Source organism: Perna viridis, chromosome 5 (genome assembly GCF_037379345.1).
Source record: "Perna viridis isolate PV_CMFRI_1.1 ecotype Kerala chromosome 5, ASM3737934v1, whole genome shotgun sequence".
Lineage (NCBI taxonomy): Eukaryota > Metazoa > Mollusca > Bivalvia > Mytilida > Mytilidae > Perna > Perna viridis.
Genome location: NC_142449.1, coordinates 18,123,275 through 18,141,260, shown reverse-complemented (window position 1 = coordinate 18,141,260; position 17,986 = coordinate 18,123,275). Strand labels below are relative to the sequence as shown.

The 17,986-nt window shown below is 32.4% G+C and overlaps 1 protein-coding gene across 2 annotated transcripts in view; it reads left to right on the top strand.

Moving 5' to 3' along the window:
- Positions 1–17,986, top strand: part of LOC148616357 (dynein axonemal heavy chain 8-like) — a 110,501-nt gene that overhangs the window by 60,315 nt on the left and 32,200 nt on the right. For both annotated transcript variants that reach the window (XR_015922164.1, XM_088583290.1), the window contains exons 34-57: positions 531–684; positions 812–975; positions 1,215–1,317; positions 2,230–2,334; positions 2,853–3,014; positions 3,365–3,589; positions 4,082–4,254; positions 4,744–4,922; positions 5,584–5,771; positions 5,949–6,143; positions 6,413–6,547; positions 7,391–7,552; positions 10,031–10,277; positions 10,820–11,061; positions 12,407–12,547; positions 13,014–13,245; positions 13,736–13,878; positions 14,286–14,420; positions 14,960–15,082; positions 15,654–15,867; positions 16,454–16,560; positions 16,725–16,888; positions 17,087–17,279; positions 17,700–17,822. Coding sequence is in view for 1 of the 2 variants with exons in the window: in XM_088583290.1 (XP_088439416.1) it covers positions 531–684; positions 812–975; positions 1,215–1,317; positions 2,230–2,334; positions 2,853–3,014; positions 3,365–3,589; positions 4,082–4,254; positions 4,744–4,922; positions 5,584–5,771; positions 5,949–6,143; positions 6,413–6,547; positions 7,391–7,552; positions 10,031–10,277; positions 10,820–11,061; positions 12,407–12,547; positions 13,014–13,245; positions 13,736–13,878; positions 14,286–14,420; positions 14,960–15,082; positions 15,654–15,867; positions 16,454–16,560; positions 16,725–16,888; positions 17,087–17,279; positions 17,700–17,822 (4,009 nt within the window). In the remaining variant the exon portion in view is untranslated. The remainder of the gene's footprint in view (positions 1–530; positions 685–811; positions 976–1,214; positions 1,318–2,229; positions 2,335–2,852; positions 3,015–3,364; positions 3,590–4,081; positions 4,255–4,743; positions 4,923–5,583; positions 5,772–5,948; positions 6,144–6,412; positions 6,548–7,390; positions 7,553–10,030; positions 10,278–10,819; positions 11,062–12,406; positions 12,548–13,013; positions 13,246–13,735; positions 13,879–14,285; positions 14,421–14,959; positions 15,083–15,653; positions 15,868–16,453; positions 16,561–16,724; positions 16,889–17,086; positions 17,280–17,699; positions 17,823–17,986) is intronic.

Genomic DNA, 17,986 nt, shown 5'->3' with positions numbered 1-17,986 from the left:
ACCAAACACTTTTAGTTGATTTGACTTTGGGCCGTAATTTGCGTAGTAAGCTAATTGGCTTCTGCGACTGTCTGTCAAAAGATCAAAGGAACAGATGACAGCTTGGTGTACACCTACGCTGTTTATTTACATCATAACTAGGACATGACTTAGTACACAAACAACAGTAAACAACTACACACAATTACACATCACAAGGAATGGCGCCGAATTCAATGTGCAACTCCGAACACAGAGATAAATTTACAATAGTACAGTCAAGTGTGTTCGGGAAAACGATAAAATGATAATACAAGTATTATTTATAACAGGTAAGACAATTCTTCAGTCCAAGCACCAAGCATAGCAAAAATGACCAAATATCTGCATGTAAAAATACCGGTGAGTGAGAATATTACATGAAACCGTTAATTGACAATAATATGTCCAATATTGAAATTCACCGGAAGTAACAATATTTACTGGTATATACACAAGCTAATGATCTATAATAACCTTGTATTCATTCTTTTTTTCTTTTTTTTTGGCAGATACAATGCTCCATTTAAAAAGACTATACAAGAATGGGTTGCTAAATTGTCCAACACTAATGATATCTTGGAGAATTGGCTCATAGTACAAAATCTATGGGTCTACTTGGAAGCTGTGTTTGTTGGTGGAGATATTGCCAAGCAACTCCCACAGGCAAGTTTCAAATACAATTAAACATGGAGTAGAAATAGTTGTTACTTTAAAACTTTTCAGTCACTGTATTACTTTCTGTGATTTGATATATTTTGATCACTTTCATTCTCAATTTTATTTTCTATAGGAAGCAAAAAGATTTGCAAACATTGACAAATCATGGGTAAAAATAATACAAAGAGCTCATGAAGTAACCAATGTTGTACAGTGTTGTGTTGGTGATGAAACTCTTGGTCAGCTGTTACCACATTTACTTGAGCAGCTAGAGCTTTGTCAGAAGTCTTTAACTGGGTAAATAAAAAACTTGAATAGTTCGAAAAACTTAGGCATAATAAAGTTATTATACTGTCCATTTGTCAGTCTTTATATTTTGTAATCATAATTCCAACAACCCAGAGATTTAGATGAAATTATATGGAAAGGGTTGGCATCATTTAAATGTTTGTTTATAAAACAAAATAATTGTAAGGCACTAAGCTAATAAGACACAGTCAACTGAAAAATAATTGCACAATTTGTTTCTATTACAGATACTTAGAAAAGAAGCGACTTGTCTTTCCCAGATTTTTCTTTATATCAGATCCGGCATTGTTGGAAATTCTTGGTCAAGCAAGTGATTCTCATACAATTCAGGTAAACTATTATATCTAAGTTACATGGTTTACTAATTATTTTCTGTTTCATAACTCTCACAACATCATCACTACTTCACCATGATACTGCCTTCATATTAGACAAAGTTGTAGTCACAAAGGCGGGTGGATTGATTTTTTCAGAAATTTGTTGAGTGGACTTAATAGGTTCAAGTCCTTGATTTATGCTTGTTGCTATGATAGTGCCTTCATTTTTTATATCCTTCAAACTTATTAGTTTTACTATGAAAGCCTTTTTATTTCAGAACTGTTTTCTGGGGCTGTTTCTAGTGTGTAATTTAATAGCATACTGAGTTAATGGGTGTGCTCCCTGCTTAAATTCTTTTGTTTTCTTTTCAAACTATCAGGCAATTTTTATTGGGCTACTCAAAGCTAACTCTTTTTATATTATACTCCAGATCAATATGTGGATGGTATTTTGGAGCCATCACGTCTGTCCATCAATCCATCCAAATTTTGTCACAATTATCTTGGCTCACAATGGGTGGATTTAGTTCAGATTTGTAACTATATAGATGGTGCATAAGTTGTTAACTTTGTTTTGGGTGCTGTCCAATATCAATTTCATGTACCAGTGGGGATAATTTAGCAGGAAAACATGTGCAACTTCATGTTTCTTTTCACATCTTAAAATGTACAAAAGCATTTATTGCTTTATCAACAGAAAATGGAGAAAGACCTGATGTCATGATAGCAAACTCTCAAGCATATAGAAAATACTATTGTAATCTACCTATTATTTGCTTTAAACATCAAGATGATGACTTCAAGTCATTCAGTTACACTATTAAATCAAATGATGTAAAGTACACATTCTAAAGGAAATGAACAAGATTGCTTCTTTAAGAAATGTAATTAGATAGGTTAACGACAATATTAACTTATCTTTCAGTCACATCTTCTCGGAATATTTGAAAATGTAAATGAAGTTGAGTTCCACGAGAAAGATTATGATAGAATTATGTCAGTTTTATCCAGAGAGAATGAGAAGATTATGGTAAGACTTGGGATGTGGTGTTGTGATGGCAATGAAGAGAGGGATGATCTATAGAAATGTAAAAAGAATTTCATTTTCTTTGAAAAACAAGAAAAAAAGGTGTGGTGACCCCTGACTTTTACTTTTTAATATGAATGAATACAAAAAAGTTTTCTTTTTACAAATTTTAATTGATTAATGAGAGGTTACTCCTTGCATGAATACATAAATTTGCAATATTTTTATGATAGTTTTTTTAAATGGAGAAATTATGTAAATCTTTAGATAAAATATATAAGATACGTTCTACCTTAGGCACACACAAAAGGGTTGTATTTCTTTTTAAAAATCAAAACAAAATATTAATATTTAAGAGTGAATTTTTCGCAGGTTCAGTAATTTTTTCAATTTATGAATTTTTTATTTTGATTTTAATCAATCAGTAACGTTCCTAAAATTATAGGGAATACCACAGTAGAATATGTTTTACGCCTTAATTTAGTTTATTTTAAATATAAAATTTGAGTTTTCTTTTGTAGTTAGAAAAAGAAGTGATAGCTAAAGGCAATGTGGAGTCTTGGTTAGGAGAGCTTTTGAATGAACAGCAAAAGTCTTTACATGGAGTCATTAGGGATGCTTTTAGAGCTATCAACACTGATGGGTTTGAACTTCTTAGTTTTATCAACAATTTTCCAGCCCAGGTAATAAAATATCTTGTCTTGAACAAAGAAAATTGTGTATTTCAAACTGGTTTTACATGTCCTTAATTTGCAAAGCTATTATTTTACCTCCTCCAAAACACACAAACAAACTTTTACATGTAAGTCCATTTGAAGTGGATGGAATTATGTTTTGTGAGCTTGCTCAAAGTATTTCTAGTTCGGATTGAAAATTGTTAGTGCCAGGGACAATCGCTTGTAAATTCTTAAGCAATGTCAAAAGTCATAGAATATGCAAAACTACTCACATCTTCCTCATAAGATTACATGTATCTATTTACATTGTAACAATCTTAAATGAATCACAATTTATCAATTTTGTTGTATGTAAGGTTGGCTTGCTGGGTATTCAGATGATTTGGACAAGAGATGCAGAAATAGCTTTACAGAGTGCAAGAGGTGACAAGAAAATAATGCCAACTACAAACCAACGTTTCCTTGACATGCTGAATAAATTGATTGAGCAAACTACTCATGACTTGACTAAGTTTGAGAGAGTGAAATATGAAACACTTGTCACCATTCATGTTCATCAGAGAGATATATTTGATGATTTAGTAAGTGCTAAACGGGTTATGATGTTAACATGTTATTAACCTTGTCTTATAGAACAAGTTGATGAAAATTCTACTTGCCCAAATGGAAATCTATGTTGTCCTTTAGTAAATGCATGTTAAGTAATGAAAATGGTTTGGTTATCTTCTGAGCAAGCATGATATAACTTTTACTTGTCCGATTGGTAGTTTCACCCGTCCCGGGCCATAAGGCAACCTTTAACATCATTCCCTGTTAAGTATAGAACTTTAATTTATGATTTTAAAGTTCTAAACACTCTTAGTGTGAACTTTTCAGTTAACAGGATATTTAATAGAAATTTTTGTACGATTTTTTTTTTAGCGTATAATAACAAATTTTCAAAACACACCACCATTTTAACACATCTTCACCCACAGAGTACATGATTGCTAGATTGGTTCTTCTATTGGCTTTTATTTCATACATTCCCTTGCTAACAATTATATATGCCATCTCCTAATTCCTAATTTTAGACCAGAATGCACATAAAATCTCCAACAGATTTTGAGTGGTTGAAACAGGCTAGATTCTACTTTAAAGAAGACACAGATCAGTGTATTGTACAGATTACAGATGTAGACTTTATTTACCAGAACGAGTTTCTTGGATGTACTGATCGATTGGTCATTACTCCATTGACAGACAGGTAGTAGCTAGGAGTTATTTCCCTAGTCATAGTTACCTATAAGATGGTCTTATCCAGTTTTAACTGACTAACATTATATGTGCTTTGTTGAAAGAATTTCAGAGTTTATTCACAATTCTTTGCCATTGAGGGCTGTTAAAACATATGAGGTACCCGGGAAAGGCACAACTCATAGAAGCAAATTAGGATTCTAAATACTTTGGTTTCTTACACTGAACTGTTAAAATATAACCTACCATAGAGGCAATTGAAAGCACCATCCCTGGGTACCTCATATGATTAAATGTAACAGCCCTGCCCTGCCCCGACTGATCTGACTACAAATATAGGAAATAACATGAACAGTTAATTCAAAGTCACATCCACAACTAAAAGTAAACTATGATACTTCATTATATGCCCTTTATTTTCTTTAATTTGACCAATATCTTATTGATATGGCTTTAAACATCAAAGATTTTACTTGAGTGTGTCTTTTTTTGTTTTTAGGTGTTACATCACTTTAGCGCAAGCTTTAGGTATGTCTATGGGTGGTGCACCAGCAGGACCAGCTGGTACAGGCAAGACAGAAACAACAAAAGATATGGGCAAAGCTTTAGGAAAGTATGTTGTGGTCTTCAATTGCTCTGATCAGATGGATTTCAGAGGACTTGGAAGAATTTACAAAGGTACCAAGAAAATTTGTGAAATTTGATTTTCAGCTTGAATGCTTCAAATTTATTTTCTGTTTCAAAATTGCTTAAAATTTTTGGCTTCTGTAGCATATTTTTTGTTGAAAAATCACAGCTTCTAGTGACTAAATTGTTTTATGTTATACCTCCACTTCAGTCAGTGTGTTTTATACTGGAATCAAATTTAGTCACAATTATCTCAGCTTTCAGTGGATACATTAATTTCAAATTTGATGTATGGCTCCATATAGAATTGCCATACATTTTAAGAGATTGTGAGTTATGTCTTATATCAACATCCTGTTTTGTTGGACTTTGCCATTTTTCACTATATGGAATGATAGAGAAAACTTTTGTCACAAAATCTCACCCCCACAATGGATGGATAGGTCTCAAATTTAGTGTATGACTTTTTATAGATGGGGCGTACATTGTAACTGGTTTTGGTAAAACTTCCTGTTTGTACTTTATCTCAATTTTCTAGGCTCCCAGCACATACAATACTTACTTACCATGCAATTTGTAGTTTAGATTACAATAGAGGTATTCTAAGCACTACAATAAATGCAGCCTAGCTTAAGTTTTTTAAACAGATATCCTTCTTGTACTTTTTTTTCTTATCTAATTGCACTTTCAAAAACAAGTGTATGGATTTCAGGTCTTGCTCAGTCTGGATCTTGGGGTTGCTTTGATGAATTCAACAGAATTGAGCTTCCAGTATTGTCAGTAGCTGCCCAGCAGATTTACATAGTGTTAAATGCTAAAAAGGATAGAAAGAAAGAGTTCATCTTTACAGATGGTGATATTGTAGATCTGAACCCAGAATTTGGTATTTTCTTGACTATGGTATGAAACATTAAACTTCAATATAAAAAAAACTGGTAAATAAAAAATTCATTGAACATTGTTTGGTATTAAAAAAATTGTAAGTTGTCAGTGTTTATGAATCATCATTAATAATTCAAGCCTTTTGGGGGGGTTATTTTAATGAATTTTAGTTTAAAAAAATCAACTTAATTTTAGAATCCTGGTTATGCTGGACGTCAAGAACTACCAGAAAACTTGAAAGTGCAGTTTCGTACAGTTGCTATGATGGTTCCTGATAGACAGATTATTATGAGAGTTAAACTTGCTTCTTGTGGTTTCCTAGAAAATGTCATCCTTGCTCAAAAATTTTACACTCTCTACAAGTTGTGTGAAGAACAGCTTTCTAAGCAGGTATTTAGAAGGTTTAGTTGAAAAGAGTTTATTTGTTACCATCTGTCTTAGATACTTCTACTTAAATTGTTATATTCTCAATGGGCCATGATTAGAATTGTAGATTTGTGCATATAATACCCTGTCTTACAACAGAACTTTGCTTAAACTGTCTTAATCAGTTTCTCTTAATTGTTGCCTTTTGCATTTATCCGATTTCTTATGTAAATAGATAATTACATATTTCATATCAGAGTCATATGTCAGAAATATTAAAATTTGATTTTCAGGTTCATTATGACTTTGGTTTGAGAAACATCTTGTCTGTGTTGAGGACACTTGGTGCACAGAAGAGAGCTAGGCCTACAGAGACAGAAAGTACCATTGTCATGAGAGTGTTACGTGACATGAATTTATCTAAATTGGTTCGTATCAGTCATCTCCTAATCAGTAAAATTCCAGGTGCATGTTAACTTGATAATAAAGACGTATGATTGAATTTTGAATTTAAGACTGTAGTGAAGTCATCTTTGTGTAATTTCATTCAAACTGTTCAAGGTTCGACCACTGCAGTTGTATCATGCTGCACTTTGTGGAGCTATATTCATTATGTCCCAGACACTTTAAGTTGGGAGGCATATGTTCATCCATCTGTAACACACATTTACTCAAAAATGCTTGCACAAATTAAATTGAAACTTTGTGAAAGAGTATATATCCATAGTGGGACACTCTTATTGACTTTTAGGAAAATTCCATTGTTTTCGATTTTGAGTTATTGAAGTTAATTCATAAAAAAGGGTATTGTTTTTTTTTGTTTTTTTGTTTTTTTTTTTTTTATTGCATGATTCAAAAACACTTTCACTAATTAAAATGAAACTTGGGAATGTGTATATAACTGGAACGGTATGCTCCCTTTAAAACACTTGCATTAATTTGTTTGGTAGAGAATTACTGTAATATTTGATCCAAATCTGCATGGTCCTACTTTGAGTATTGGCTAAACAGTTGAGTCCATGTGGACTGTGGGGTCATCACTTTGTCTAGTTACTGCATGAAGTGCAAATAACTGGTTTTTTTTCTTAACTGTTAAACTGTAAAAATTGAGAAAAAAAATATTTTCTTATCAAAATACTTTCTTGTTGTTATAGTATTATAAATTTGGGGATTGGAAATGTCTGAATTTGCTTGGTTGGCAGTGAATGAAGAAAGTAAATATAGTTTCCTTTGATTCATGTCCTAATTTTTTTTGAAAATCGTATTTATAGGTAGATGAAGATGAGCCATTATTTATGAGTTTGATTGCTGACTTGTTCCCTGGTATTGTATTGGATAGTGCTACCTATGCTGATCTACAGGTAGCAATAGGAAATCAGGTTGAAGCTGCTGGATTAATTAACCATCCTCCATGGAACTTAAAGCTAGTACAGGTATTATTTTTGAGAATTGATTCAAAATTTTTTTCCGTGCCATTTTTAGCTCTGCTGTCTGAAAGGCCCTGTGAGCTATTGCCATCACTGTGTGTCTGTCTTTGTCGTCCATTAACTTTTTCAAATGTATTCTCTTCTGTAACAACTGAATAGAATGTAACCAAACTTTGCATGAATATTTCTTAGGTTTTTTTTTTAATGATTCTTGTATGGTGATTTTTGATCTGCCAAAAAAATTGTTCAGCATGATGGGTTAGAGTCATGCCGAAATTTTCAGAAAGTTTTATTAAGGGATGAATGAGTTTGGGTCCTGAAATTTTATTTTTTTTACAGAATTATACATTTGCAATTCTGAAAATCTTCTCCTGTGAATCAATTGGATGGATTGAAACAAAACAGCATACATGTTCTGTAGAACATCTTTAACAGTCTTTGCGTTGGGATGTTTTATCTTGGGGAAAAACGTGGTAGCCATTACTAAAAGTAGACCATAGGGTTAAATTGCAGAATTTTGCACATAACTCAAAAACAGTTGGGTTTATCTAAAATCTGGCACATGATAAATTGTTCAGCATGATGAGTTGGACCTATGTTGAATATTTCAGCAAGATCCATTGACAGATGAATGAGTTATGGGTCCTGAAATGGATTTTTTCCAGGATTTTGGCATTTCCAAATATGAAAATTTTCTCCTGCTAAACTACTGGTTAGATGTAACCAAACTTGGCAGGAATGCACCCTACAAATTCTGTGTATGGGAATTTTTTTGATCTGGCAAAAACTACAACCAATGTTACTAAAAATAGACCATAGATTTTTGGAAATAATTCGTAAACAAATGGGTTGAGCTAAATTCAGTCCGGGTAAAATTGATCAGCATGATAAGACCAGCCAAGACTGAAACTTTCTTAAAGATCTGTTGACTGATGTCTGAATTATTGCCCTTGAAGAGTAAAAAAATAACTATGAGAGATTAAATTTATAATATGAAAATCAGGTAGATAACTAAGATGCTCTTTATTGATAAATGATCCTTGTGACAATAGTACAATAAGGTCAAGAGTCCAGCTTTAGAAAGCTGAAAAGACTTTTTACCAGGTGAGTGATTCAGGCACTCTAGAGCCTCTAGTTTTGTTTAAAAATTGTTAATACAAAATCTCAGTAATGTTTTTGCCTAAATATAACTGAAATATTGCTCCTCGCCGTTAAACCCCAACAATCAATCAGTCATTAATGTTTTTGCCTTTCCATTTTTATGAGATACGCTTTCTTTTCTGAAATATATGACTATTACAATATCTTAAGTGAGTTATGGACTTAACTGATGAAAAAATGAAACTTACAATGAAAATGACAAAAATAAAAATATGTAATTTAGGCGGAGTGATCTCTCAACCACTAATACATACGTGTGAACCTACCAGCGGTAGTTCAATTCTACCGGAATGAGAACCTTCCTACCGTTCTACCATTTCCAAACATTATACTGTTAACAAATTTTGGACGCCATTTTTTTTTAATTACTAAAGGAAAAAACCTGAGAGGATTGAATAACGATATTTCCGGTTGTTCTCAGGTATGCAGGTGAACATCTTAATTAGGGTCATAAACAGTAATTTAGAGCTTTAGTGGTTATGAAAGAGACGTGATTTAAAGGTGTGATGTTATACAGGAGTTGATCGACAATTATCCCAAGTTTTAGTGGCACACGCTTTAAATGATTAAACAATTTATTACCGATGACTGGGACTCATTGTGTAAATATTGATGCAGGACATTTGATCTTTTGATGGTTATGGAAACATGGACCATGCATCCACTGAAAATAATGTTTTTTTATCCAAGTCAATGGAGCAAATATATGATTTTTTTCAATTTGGAGCACTCTCATCAACCGTCAAAATGCCGAAATGTAATATTTCATCATCAGCACCTCCTGCCAAGAAAGCAAAGTACTATTCCAAATTCAATGCTGCATGGAAGTCAAAGTTAAGTTGTGCCAAGCCAGTAATGACTATTTGAAATGAAATCATTTTGATGCAATAGTAGCTATTGTAGTGACAATTTTTAAATGAAAATTATTAATTAATAGTAGCTATATAGTAATGATGACACTTTTAAATTGACAGGTACTTATGTTTATGTTGTTCTTGTTACATAAATATTGTCATTAATAAATAAAATAAAATAAAATCATTAAAATGTTTAAGTGTTAATTCATCCAAAGGGTCATTCCAACTATTCAAATAGAGTATTCAGCATTTTTTCTCATGGAAACAGACTTAATGCAAGGTTTTCCATAAGTTTCACACATGTTTGACTTGTTATGTCCCAAAAAAAAAATGCCGATAAAAAACCTCCAGTTTTCAAACCAAATCTCCAGTTTTGAAGGAATTATTTTATCTTATGTATTCTAATAAGCCTCGCTTACATTTATTATCTTTCATTTTTATATGAGAATTTTGAATATTTTTTCAGTTGTTTGAGACACAAAGAGTTCGTCACGGTATGATGACACTTGGGCCTTCTGGTGCTGGGAAGACATGCTGTATTCATGTGCTGATGAAGTCAATGACTGACTGTGGGGCTCCTCACAGAGAAATGAGAATGAATCCAAAGGCTATTACTGCACCACAAATGTTTGGAAGATTAGATGTAGCTACAAATGATTGGACTGATGGAATATTCTCTACTTTATGGAGAAGAACTCTTAAAGCTAAAAAAGGTAACATGAAAGTGATAAAGAGTTGCTAGTTATGCCCCCTGCTTGAATGCAGGAGGTATATTGTGATCATGCTGTCTGACCATTTGTCCATCCATCCCAAATTCTCATCTTCAACTCTTCTCAAACAGCTGAATGGAATTTGATATTATTTTCAGAAATTTTTTATCTCTTGATGCCATTGTGCACCTCCTATTTTGTTTCCCATTGATTCAAGGACTGTCATTTATCAAAAAAAGGGGGACCATCTTCTAATCCATAACTCCTTTAGAACTACTAAATGGAATTCAACGAAGCTTTCATTCTTTTGCTAATAGTTTTCTATTTAAGAATATTGTAATTCCCAAATAACTTCTTGATATTATTTTCAGCTATTATTGCATATGATCATCAACTTTATTACAAGGGTTCACTAAATACATTAAAGTTAATGAATGATATTTTAGCTAACACTTGCATGTGACAATATTGTAGCAACAAGAGGTTTATATAGGGTATTTGATTCTTGCTGCTAAAATTTTACAATTAAACTATTGTATTTAAAGGAGAAAACATATGGATTGTCTTGGATGGCCCAGTTGATGCTATATGGATTGAGAATTTGAACTCTGTCCTAGATGACAACAAAACACTAACATTAGCCAATGGAGATCGTATTCCAATGTCACCTGCTTGTAAGATTGTGTTTGAGGTACACAACATTGACAATGCCTCTCCAGCTACCGTCTCTAGGAATGGTATGGTGTACATGAGTTCATCAGCTTTAGACTGGAGACCTATTTTACAGGTAGGAACTTATCTATTACTCATCCTACACTACTAAATGGAATTAAATGAACATTTCACGGAATCTTTATAACATATTCCAATTATGCAACCCCTCTAAAATTTTGATCCAAATTAATCCGGAGGTCATTAGGTTACCAAATGGGGAAGTAGGGGTTTCAAGTCAGTGAACAGTGCTCACAGTTTTTCTTGTTGAATAATATTTTAAAGAATAGTTAAAAAAAAAAAAATATGCAACTTAAGAATATTGTATTTTTAACCCTTAAGCTGCTATGCTATTTTGTATTGTTTTATTGTGTAATGCTGAATAAAAAATTGAAAATTGACTAATTGTGCTTAGTATGTTTGTTATTATTGATCTTAGACCAATAAAAGTTATATGTGAAAGTATTGTTGGATTCTAGAGTGTCATATTTCCACATTAGTTTGTTTCCATCTACAATTTATTACCTGTCCAGGTGCAAATAAATGTGAGATAATATAAGTTTTGATGATTTAATATTTGGAACAATTCCATAAACATAAAACTTAGTAATAATTAAACACTTATTAACACAAAACTTCTGAAAACATTTTTCACACATTAAAAAGTTAAAATACCCAGGTAAATATCAAGGTATGACACAGGTAAGTCAAAAACTTGTTTACTATGAAAACATCAAAGGAACGTTGAATAAGTTATCATCAACCTTCTTTTTTCGCATATCTTTGTTTTTCGAACAATGATAGTTATAGAGTCATCATCAATAAACATTTTTAGAGAATCCAAAGAAGTTCCATGCGGCACGTCTTTGGTTTAGTTTTTCTGGTAAGCACCACTGTCATTTCACACTCATCCATTGATGATTTATTTTTTCTGGTCTAAAATTTTCGAATTTGGCATCATCATCATTGGTATCATTGGAAAAAATGGTGACTGCACCTGCCATTTTCAGACATTTTTCTTCAAATGTATTTACTTTCGATTTTATCCTTGTAATTTATAAAAAAAATACGCCAGATTTCGACCAATCAAAACGTCTAAAAGAATTTATTTCCTTTATTACTGCTTCTAGAATTCCCTCCCTTTTCTAGGAACAACCGTAAACAACTGATTTCCAAAAAGAACAATAGTCGCGTGTAGCATACGTCAATAAAAATATTGAAACAACAATAGTCCCGTGTAGCAAACATCAATAAAAATATTGAAACAACAATAGTCGCACATAGCAGCTTAAGGGTTAAAATGTTCCAGAACAGTTTTGATGGATTCTATCAATTGTTATATTTGTACTTGTACTTTACCTAAAAATGAAAGTAGGTCTATAGGTCATTGAACATTGAAAAACTGATTTAATCTGTTTCAGGGTTGGCTCAAAACTAGGAATCCTGCTGAGGCTGATGTTCTTCTTGGTTTCTTTGACAAACTGTTCGAGGATGTCTACCTGTATGTTAATTTACAGCTCAATGCTAAAATGGATATTCTGCAGTGTAATCAGATAATGCAGGCAAGTAGTTAAATCCATATTTTTACATGACCACAAATTTCGAAGATTTTAGCAAAAATCAGAGGAAAAACACCAGACACGGAAAAAAGACACACACAACAAAGAACATGAATAACCAAAATAACAGGAATAACAGGTACAAAGAATGAAAATCAATTGTGCAACTCGGACCCACTATTAACTGGGTGCATGCAGGGATGATTTAAGCATGCTATGGTCCTATCATGCCTGCAATGGTCTTTATTGTAAGTGTTTGTTGCAGTTACATGCCTTTTTTCAGGGGTTCACTTGTCTTCAATTCTTGACTAGCTGAGGCTTGTACTTTCAAAAGAGACTTTTAAGCACTTTTGTGGTATTCAAATTATATTTCCCCTATCAGCACATAGCTATACCTTTTTTAACTAGTATATTACAGAATAATTCATTTTGACTGATAAATCTTGGTTTTATACTTATTCATTTGCAGGCCTGTGTTTTGTTGGAGGGTTTGATTCCAAAGAGAGATGATAAAGGAACATTGACAACTCCTCATCTGGAGAAATTGTTCATATTCAGTGTAATGTGGAGTCTTGGAGCACTCCTTGAGTTAGATGATAGAGCTAAGATGGAAGAGTTTATGTTAAAACATGATTGTGGACTTAATTTTCCTCCAACAAAAGAAGATGAAACAATTTTTGAGTATTTGGTGGATGAGAAAGGTAAACATTACAATGTTGCCAATTTATATGACCAAGTACCTGCTCATTATGTTTTCTACAGGTCAAAATACATTTTATAACTAGCATTTTTTGGCATTCAATCTGTGATTAATATTAATTATCTTGGTTTAAAGGGATTGTTTATTTGGAATAGGCTCATGATACTTCTCTTAAAATTTAGGGGAGTTATTGTCAGAGATTACAATACCTTCTTTGGTAAAAGTCTCAAGTTCATTTTTCATTCCACGTTTATAATGGAATTAATATTCAGTATGCAATACACTATTGTGAGGAACATTTTTCATTCCCCAGGTTAAAGTTTATTGTTTACACTAGATAATAGATTGATCTTGTCTAAAAGAGAAATAATGATATTAAGCTGATACTCACTGAACGAAATGGAAAGCAATATAACATATTCATGCATCCATTAGAAAATGATCACTAGATTTCCATCTGTTGTTATTATTTTGTATTTCTTTCTCAATAGGTGATTGGGTTCACTGGTCTACAAAAGTTGAGGAATACATTTATCCAAGTGACAGTGTACCAGAGTTTTCTTCCATTCTAGTACCAAATGTTGACAATATAAGGACTAACTTTCTTATAGATACAATAGCCAAACAAAATAAGGTAAATTACCAATATCAAACATTTAAACAGAAGGAAATGAAGTTTTAAATCAGTTCAGTGTGGTGAACTATGTGAAGTTATTGTTTTTACTCAACACAACTCAAGCCTTGAAGTATGACCTTGGGCAGCTGCACCTATCTGTCCTCTCATATGAAATCTATATCATCAGTTTAATAAAATTTTAGTTTCACCTTATTGAAACAGTTTGATGCACTGTTTGCAGAGCACATTGTAGAAAGCAGTGACAGTACAAGTGTGCCCCACTTGGCTAAGGCATTATTATTATTATTGTCCCCTAGACAATTGCTATTTTGCAAGAATGCCTTTTGTTTTAAGTTTTATGTTATTACAGTAAACCTACATTTAAATTTTCTGTACAGGATAGTTTCTATGATTTCCCATTTTAGGCTGTGTTGTTGATTGGTGAACAAGGTACTGCTAAGACTGTCATGATCAAAGGATACATGGCCAAATATGATCCAGACCAACATCTCAGTAAAAGCTTCAACTTCTCTTCTGCTTCCATACCTATGATGTTTCAGGTTTGTTTTATAGTTTTTGTAACTTGCCAAATTTTCTATTAAACTCAATATGCTGTACTGTCAGAGGAAGAGCTTTATTTTATAGGTACATGTTTTTTTTGGTTTGTAGTTCAGTCAAACCAACAATTCAATTTCCAATAAATGCAAGTTTTCCTTAAAATTTTTGATGATAAAATGAAGTCTATGATTCAATTTTTTATGAACTATTCTAATTTTGACAAATCATGAAGAATTATACCAAAAAATAAATGTATCTTCACACTTTCTTGTTTATTAATTTTAAAATGATTATATGTGTTATGATTAATGTAGGATGAAGTACAATTCTATGTCAACTAGGAAAAAAGCAGTTAAATTCCTAGTTATTGAGTAATTTCATAGCTAAGAAGAGGAAACAAAAGTTTGAATAAAACAAAATAACATTACATCTCAAATGAAATGGCACACCCTTGCACACAATCAGTTAGTTATACATCCTGATATTACATCTACTTGTAAACATTTATTGTACTCTTTACTATTATTTTTTGGTGCTATAGAGAACTATAGAGAGTTATGTTGACAAAAGAATGGGAAGTACCTATGGACCACCTGGAGGAAGGAAGATGACTGTGTTTGTTGATGATATCAACATGCCTATCATAAATGAGTGGGGAGATCAGGTTTGTTGTACATGTATCAGACATGATTTTTTTTTTTTTTGTATCCTAAAAAGTCTTTTCAAGAAATTTTATCAGAACTTTTTGCCAAATTGAAAATTAATCATAGGATGTTCACTGCTCATGTTCAGCCATTTTTGTCAGATTATCTGACTCCTCCGGTTTTATCCATTTCTTAGCATGAATTTTTTTTTTTTTTTTGCTCAGTGACCCCACTTTTCTTTCCATAATTTCATTAAACAAACCTTAAAATGTTGGAAATCTTTGTTATTCTTAAACAGAGCAGGGAACATCCTAAACATCAAAACAGTTTTGTGTGTGTGTGTGTGTACAGTCATCTGTAATCCCTTATTCCCCAATTGTGTGTGTGTATGTTACTGCGACATGAAACTTGGTACACATTTACATCAGGATGAAAACTTTTCAGGTTTATGCCATTTGTGGTTGTATTTGCATAAAACTGTTTTGTTCATGCATTATCTTTATTTACAGTGAAAAAAAAATTATTTATTATTGTTGGCAGTATGAGTAATCCATAATATTACATTGACTGATAAAGCTTTTTGAATTTTAGGTTACAAATGAAATCACTCGTCAGATGATGGAGATGCATGGAATGTACAGCCTTGACAAGCCTGGTGAATTTATATCAATTGTTGATGTACAGTTTTTGGCAGCTATGATCCATCCAGGTGGTGGTCGTAATGACATTCCACAGAGACTGAAGAGACAGTTCTCCATCTTCAACTGTACTCTGCCATCAAACAACTCAATAGACAAAATCTTTAGTAAGTAATGAATTTTGATTACTATTTGCCTTGAATGATGTGGAAAGCATGAATATCACAATGTAGTCAAAATAAGGACTCAGATAATTCAAATAATAACATAATTACACCAATATATACAAAATAATGTCAAGTTCCATGTTTGGACAGACAGTATCAAAGTGAGCAAAAAACTAGGGAGATGTAATGCTTATGGTAGTTCTTGTCCAGACATTTGAGTGACATTACAGTCGGAATGACATTGTCATTGCCAATAAAGGAAGAAAAATCCATGAGACAACAACCAAACTACTTTGTTTTATAAGGTATAGTTCAACACTGCAACATTCAATTTTCAACTATCATTAACATTAAAGGAGCTTGTCCGTGCACATCAAAATTGTACAAAACCAACACACTTAAGACAATCTGATGAATACAAAATATTTTTTTAAAAAAACTAAAAGGAACAAAAGGTCACCAAATAAGTTTCTGATTTGGAATATGAGCAGAAACAATCTTCCTTATATAAGTCACTGAGACATTCCTAAGATATAATGTTTTGTGTTGCATAATGTTTAAACAAATATTGAAAATATAATTTCAGCTATTATTGGTTGTGGATATTTCTGTCCTGGTAGATTTGAACCTGTAGTATGTGATCTTGTAAAGCTGCTTGTACCAGCTACTCGTGTGCTGTGGCAAATGACAAAGGTTGGTATCTGTCATAGAATAATGATATACAATCTAGAATAATTGTTGCTGGTAGATTGTTGTTACATTTTACTTTTTTTTTGTTAGTGGTCCGAAGAGAAGATTGTTAACTTGACTTGATACTTACATTATTACAAATTAAAAAATGCATGTTTTTATTTCAGATCAAAATGTTGCCTACCCCTGCCAAATTTCACTACATTTTCAACTTACGAGATTTATCACGTATATGGGAGGGAATGTTGAACATCAAAGGAAATGAATGCCAAGATGAAGAAATTTTAATGGGATTATGGAAACATGAATGTACCAGAGTAATTGCAGACAGGTTAGAAAATTTTTTAATAATGTCTATGGTGGATACCTTTAAGGAAAACTTAAGTCTGTTTTTAAATTGTTTAGATTCTCTCAGAAATAAGACTCATCGTTTTGAAGAAATTTATTGGTTGAATGTAACTAAATTCATTTTTTTTCAACTGAATGTCTATTTTATTGCAATTTCTTGTCATGTCAAACACTTTTGCAGATTTACTAATTTTGAAGATAAAAAGTGGTTTGAGAATGCACAAACCAGTGTCATCAAAAATAACATTGGAGAGGAGTTAGTCAGTATCTGCCCTGAGGAGCCATACTTTGTTGACTTCCTCCAGGAAGCACCAGAACCTACAGGAGAAGAAGCCGATGATGCTGTGTTGGAGGCTCCTAAAATCTATGAAATAGTTCGTACCTGTTTTTTTTAAAAAACATTCATGTATAAAAACAATAAACAATATTTTGTAAAACATGTCTGAATCTAACCCTTTATAAACTGAAAACCTGCTTAACCCAGTGCTTTTCTGAAATCTTGTCAAATCAGTTTTGTACATTTTGTAAACCTAAGTTAAAGATGACCAACATAGTAAGTCTGGTTATTGGATGATTTATTTGTTGATGTTTTACTTTTTCTTTGGATAACATACCTGATTTTTAAATACATGTAAGATAATGTAAAATACTTTTCTTATTCACATGTAGAAACTGCTACTCAGTGTTCAATCTTGGTGTATTTTAGAAATTTCTAAATCTCAATCTTTTATGAAAGTAGACGAAAGCCTTGACTGTAGATGAAAAAAAAAAGAAAAATTTTACTATGTCTATAGATACCAGGTTATGATTTCCTGAATGAAAAGTTACAGACCTTTATGCAGCAATACAATGAACTAGTTAGAGGTGGCCACATGGACCTGGTGTTCTTCAAAGATGCAATGGTTCATCTAATTAAGGTGACCTTGTCTACCTCTACATACAACCTGTAAAATTTTTGTATGACCATTGCATTGTTGCATGAAATGAGCTGTGCAGACTGGAAATGTACATTGTTCCTCATGATGAATGGAATCATCTAAAGATGGAATACAATAGATATGCATTACAACAAAGTTCCAAG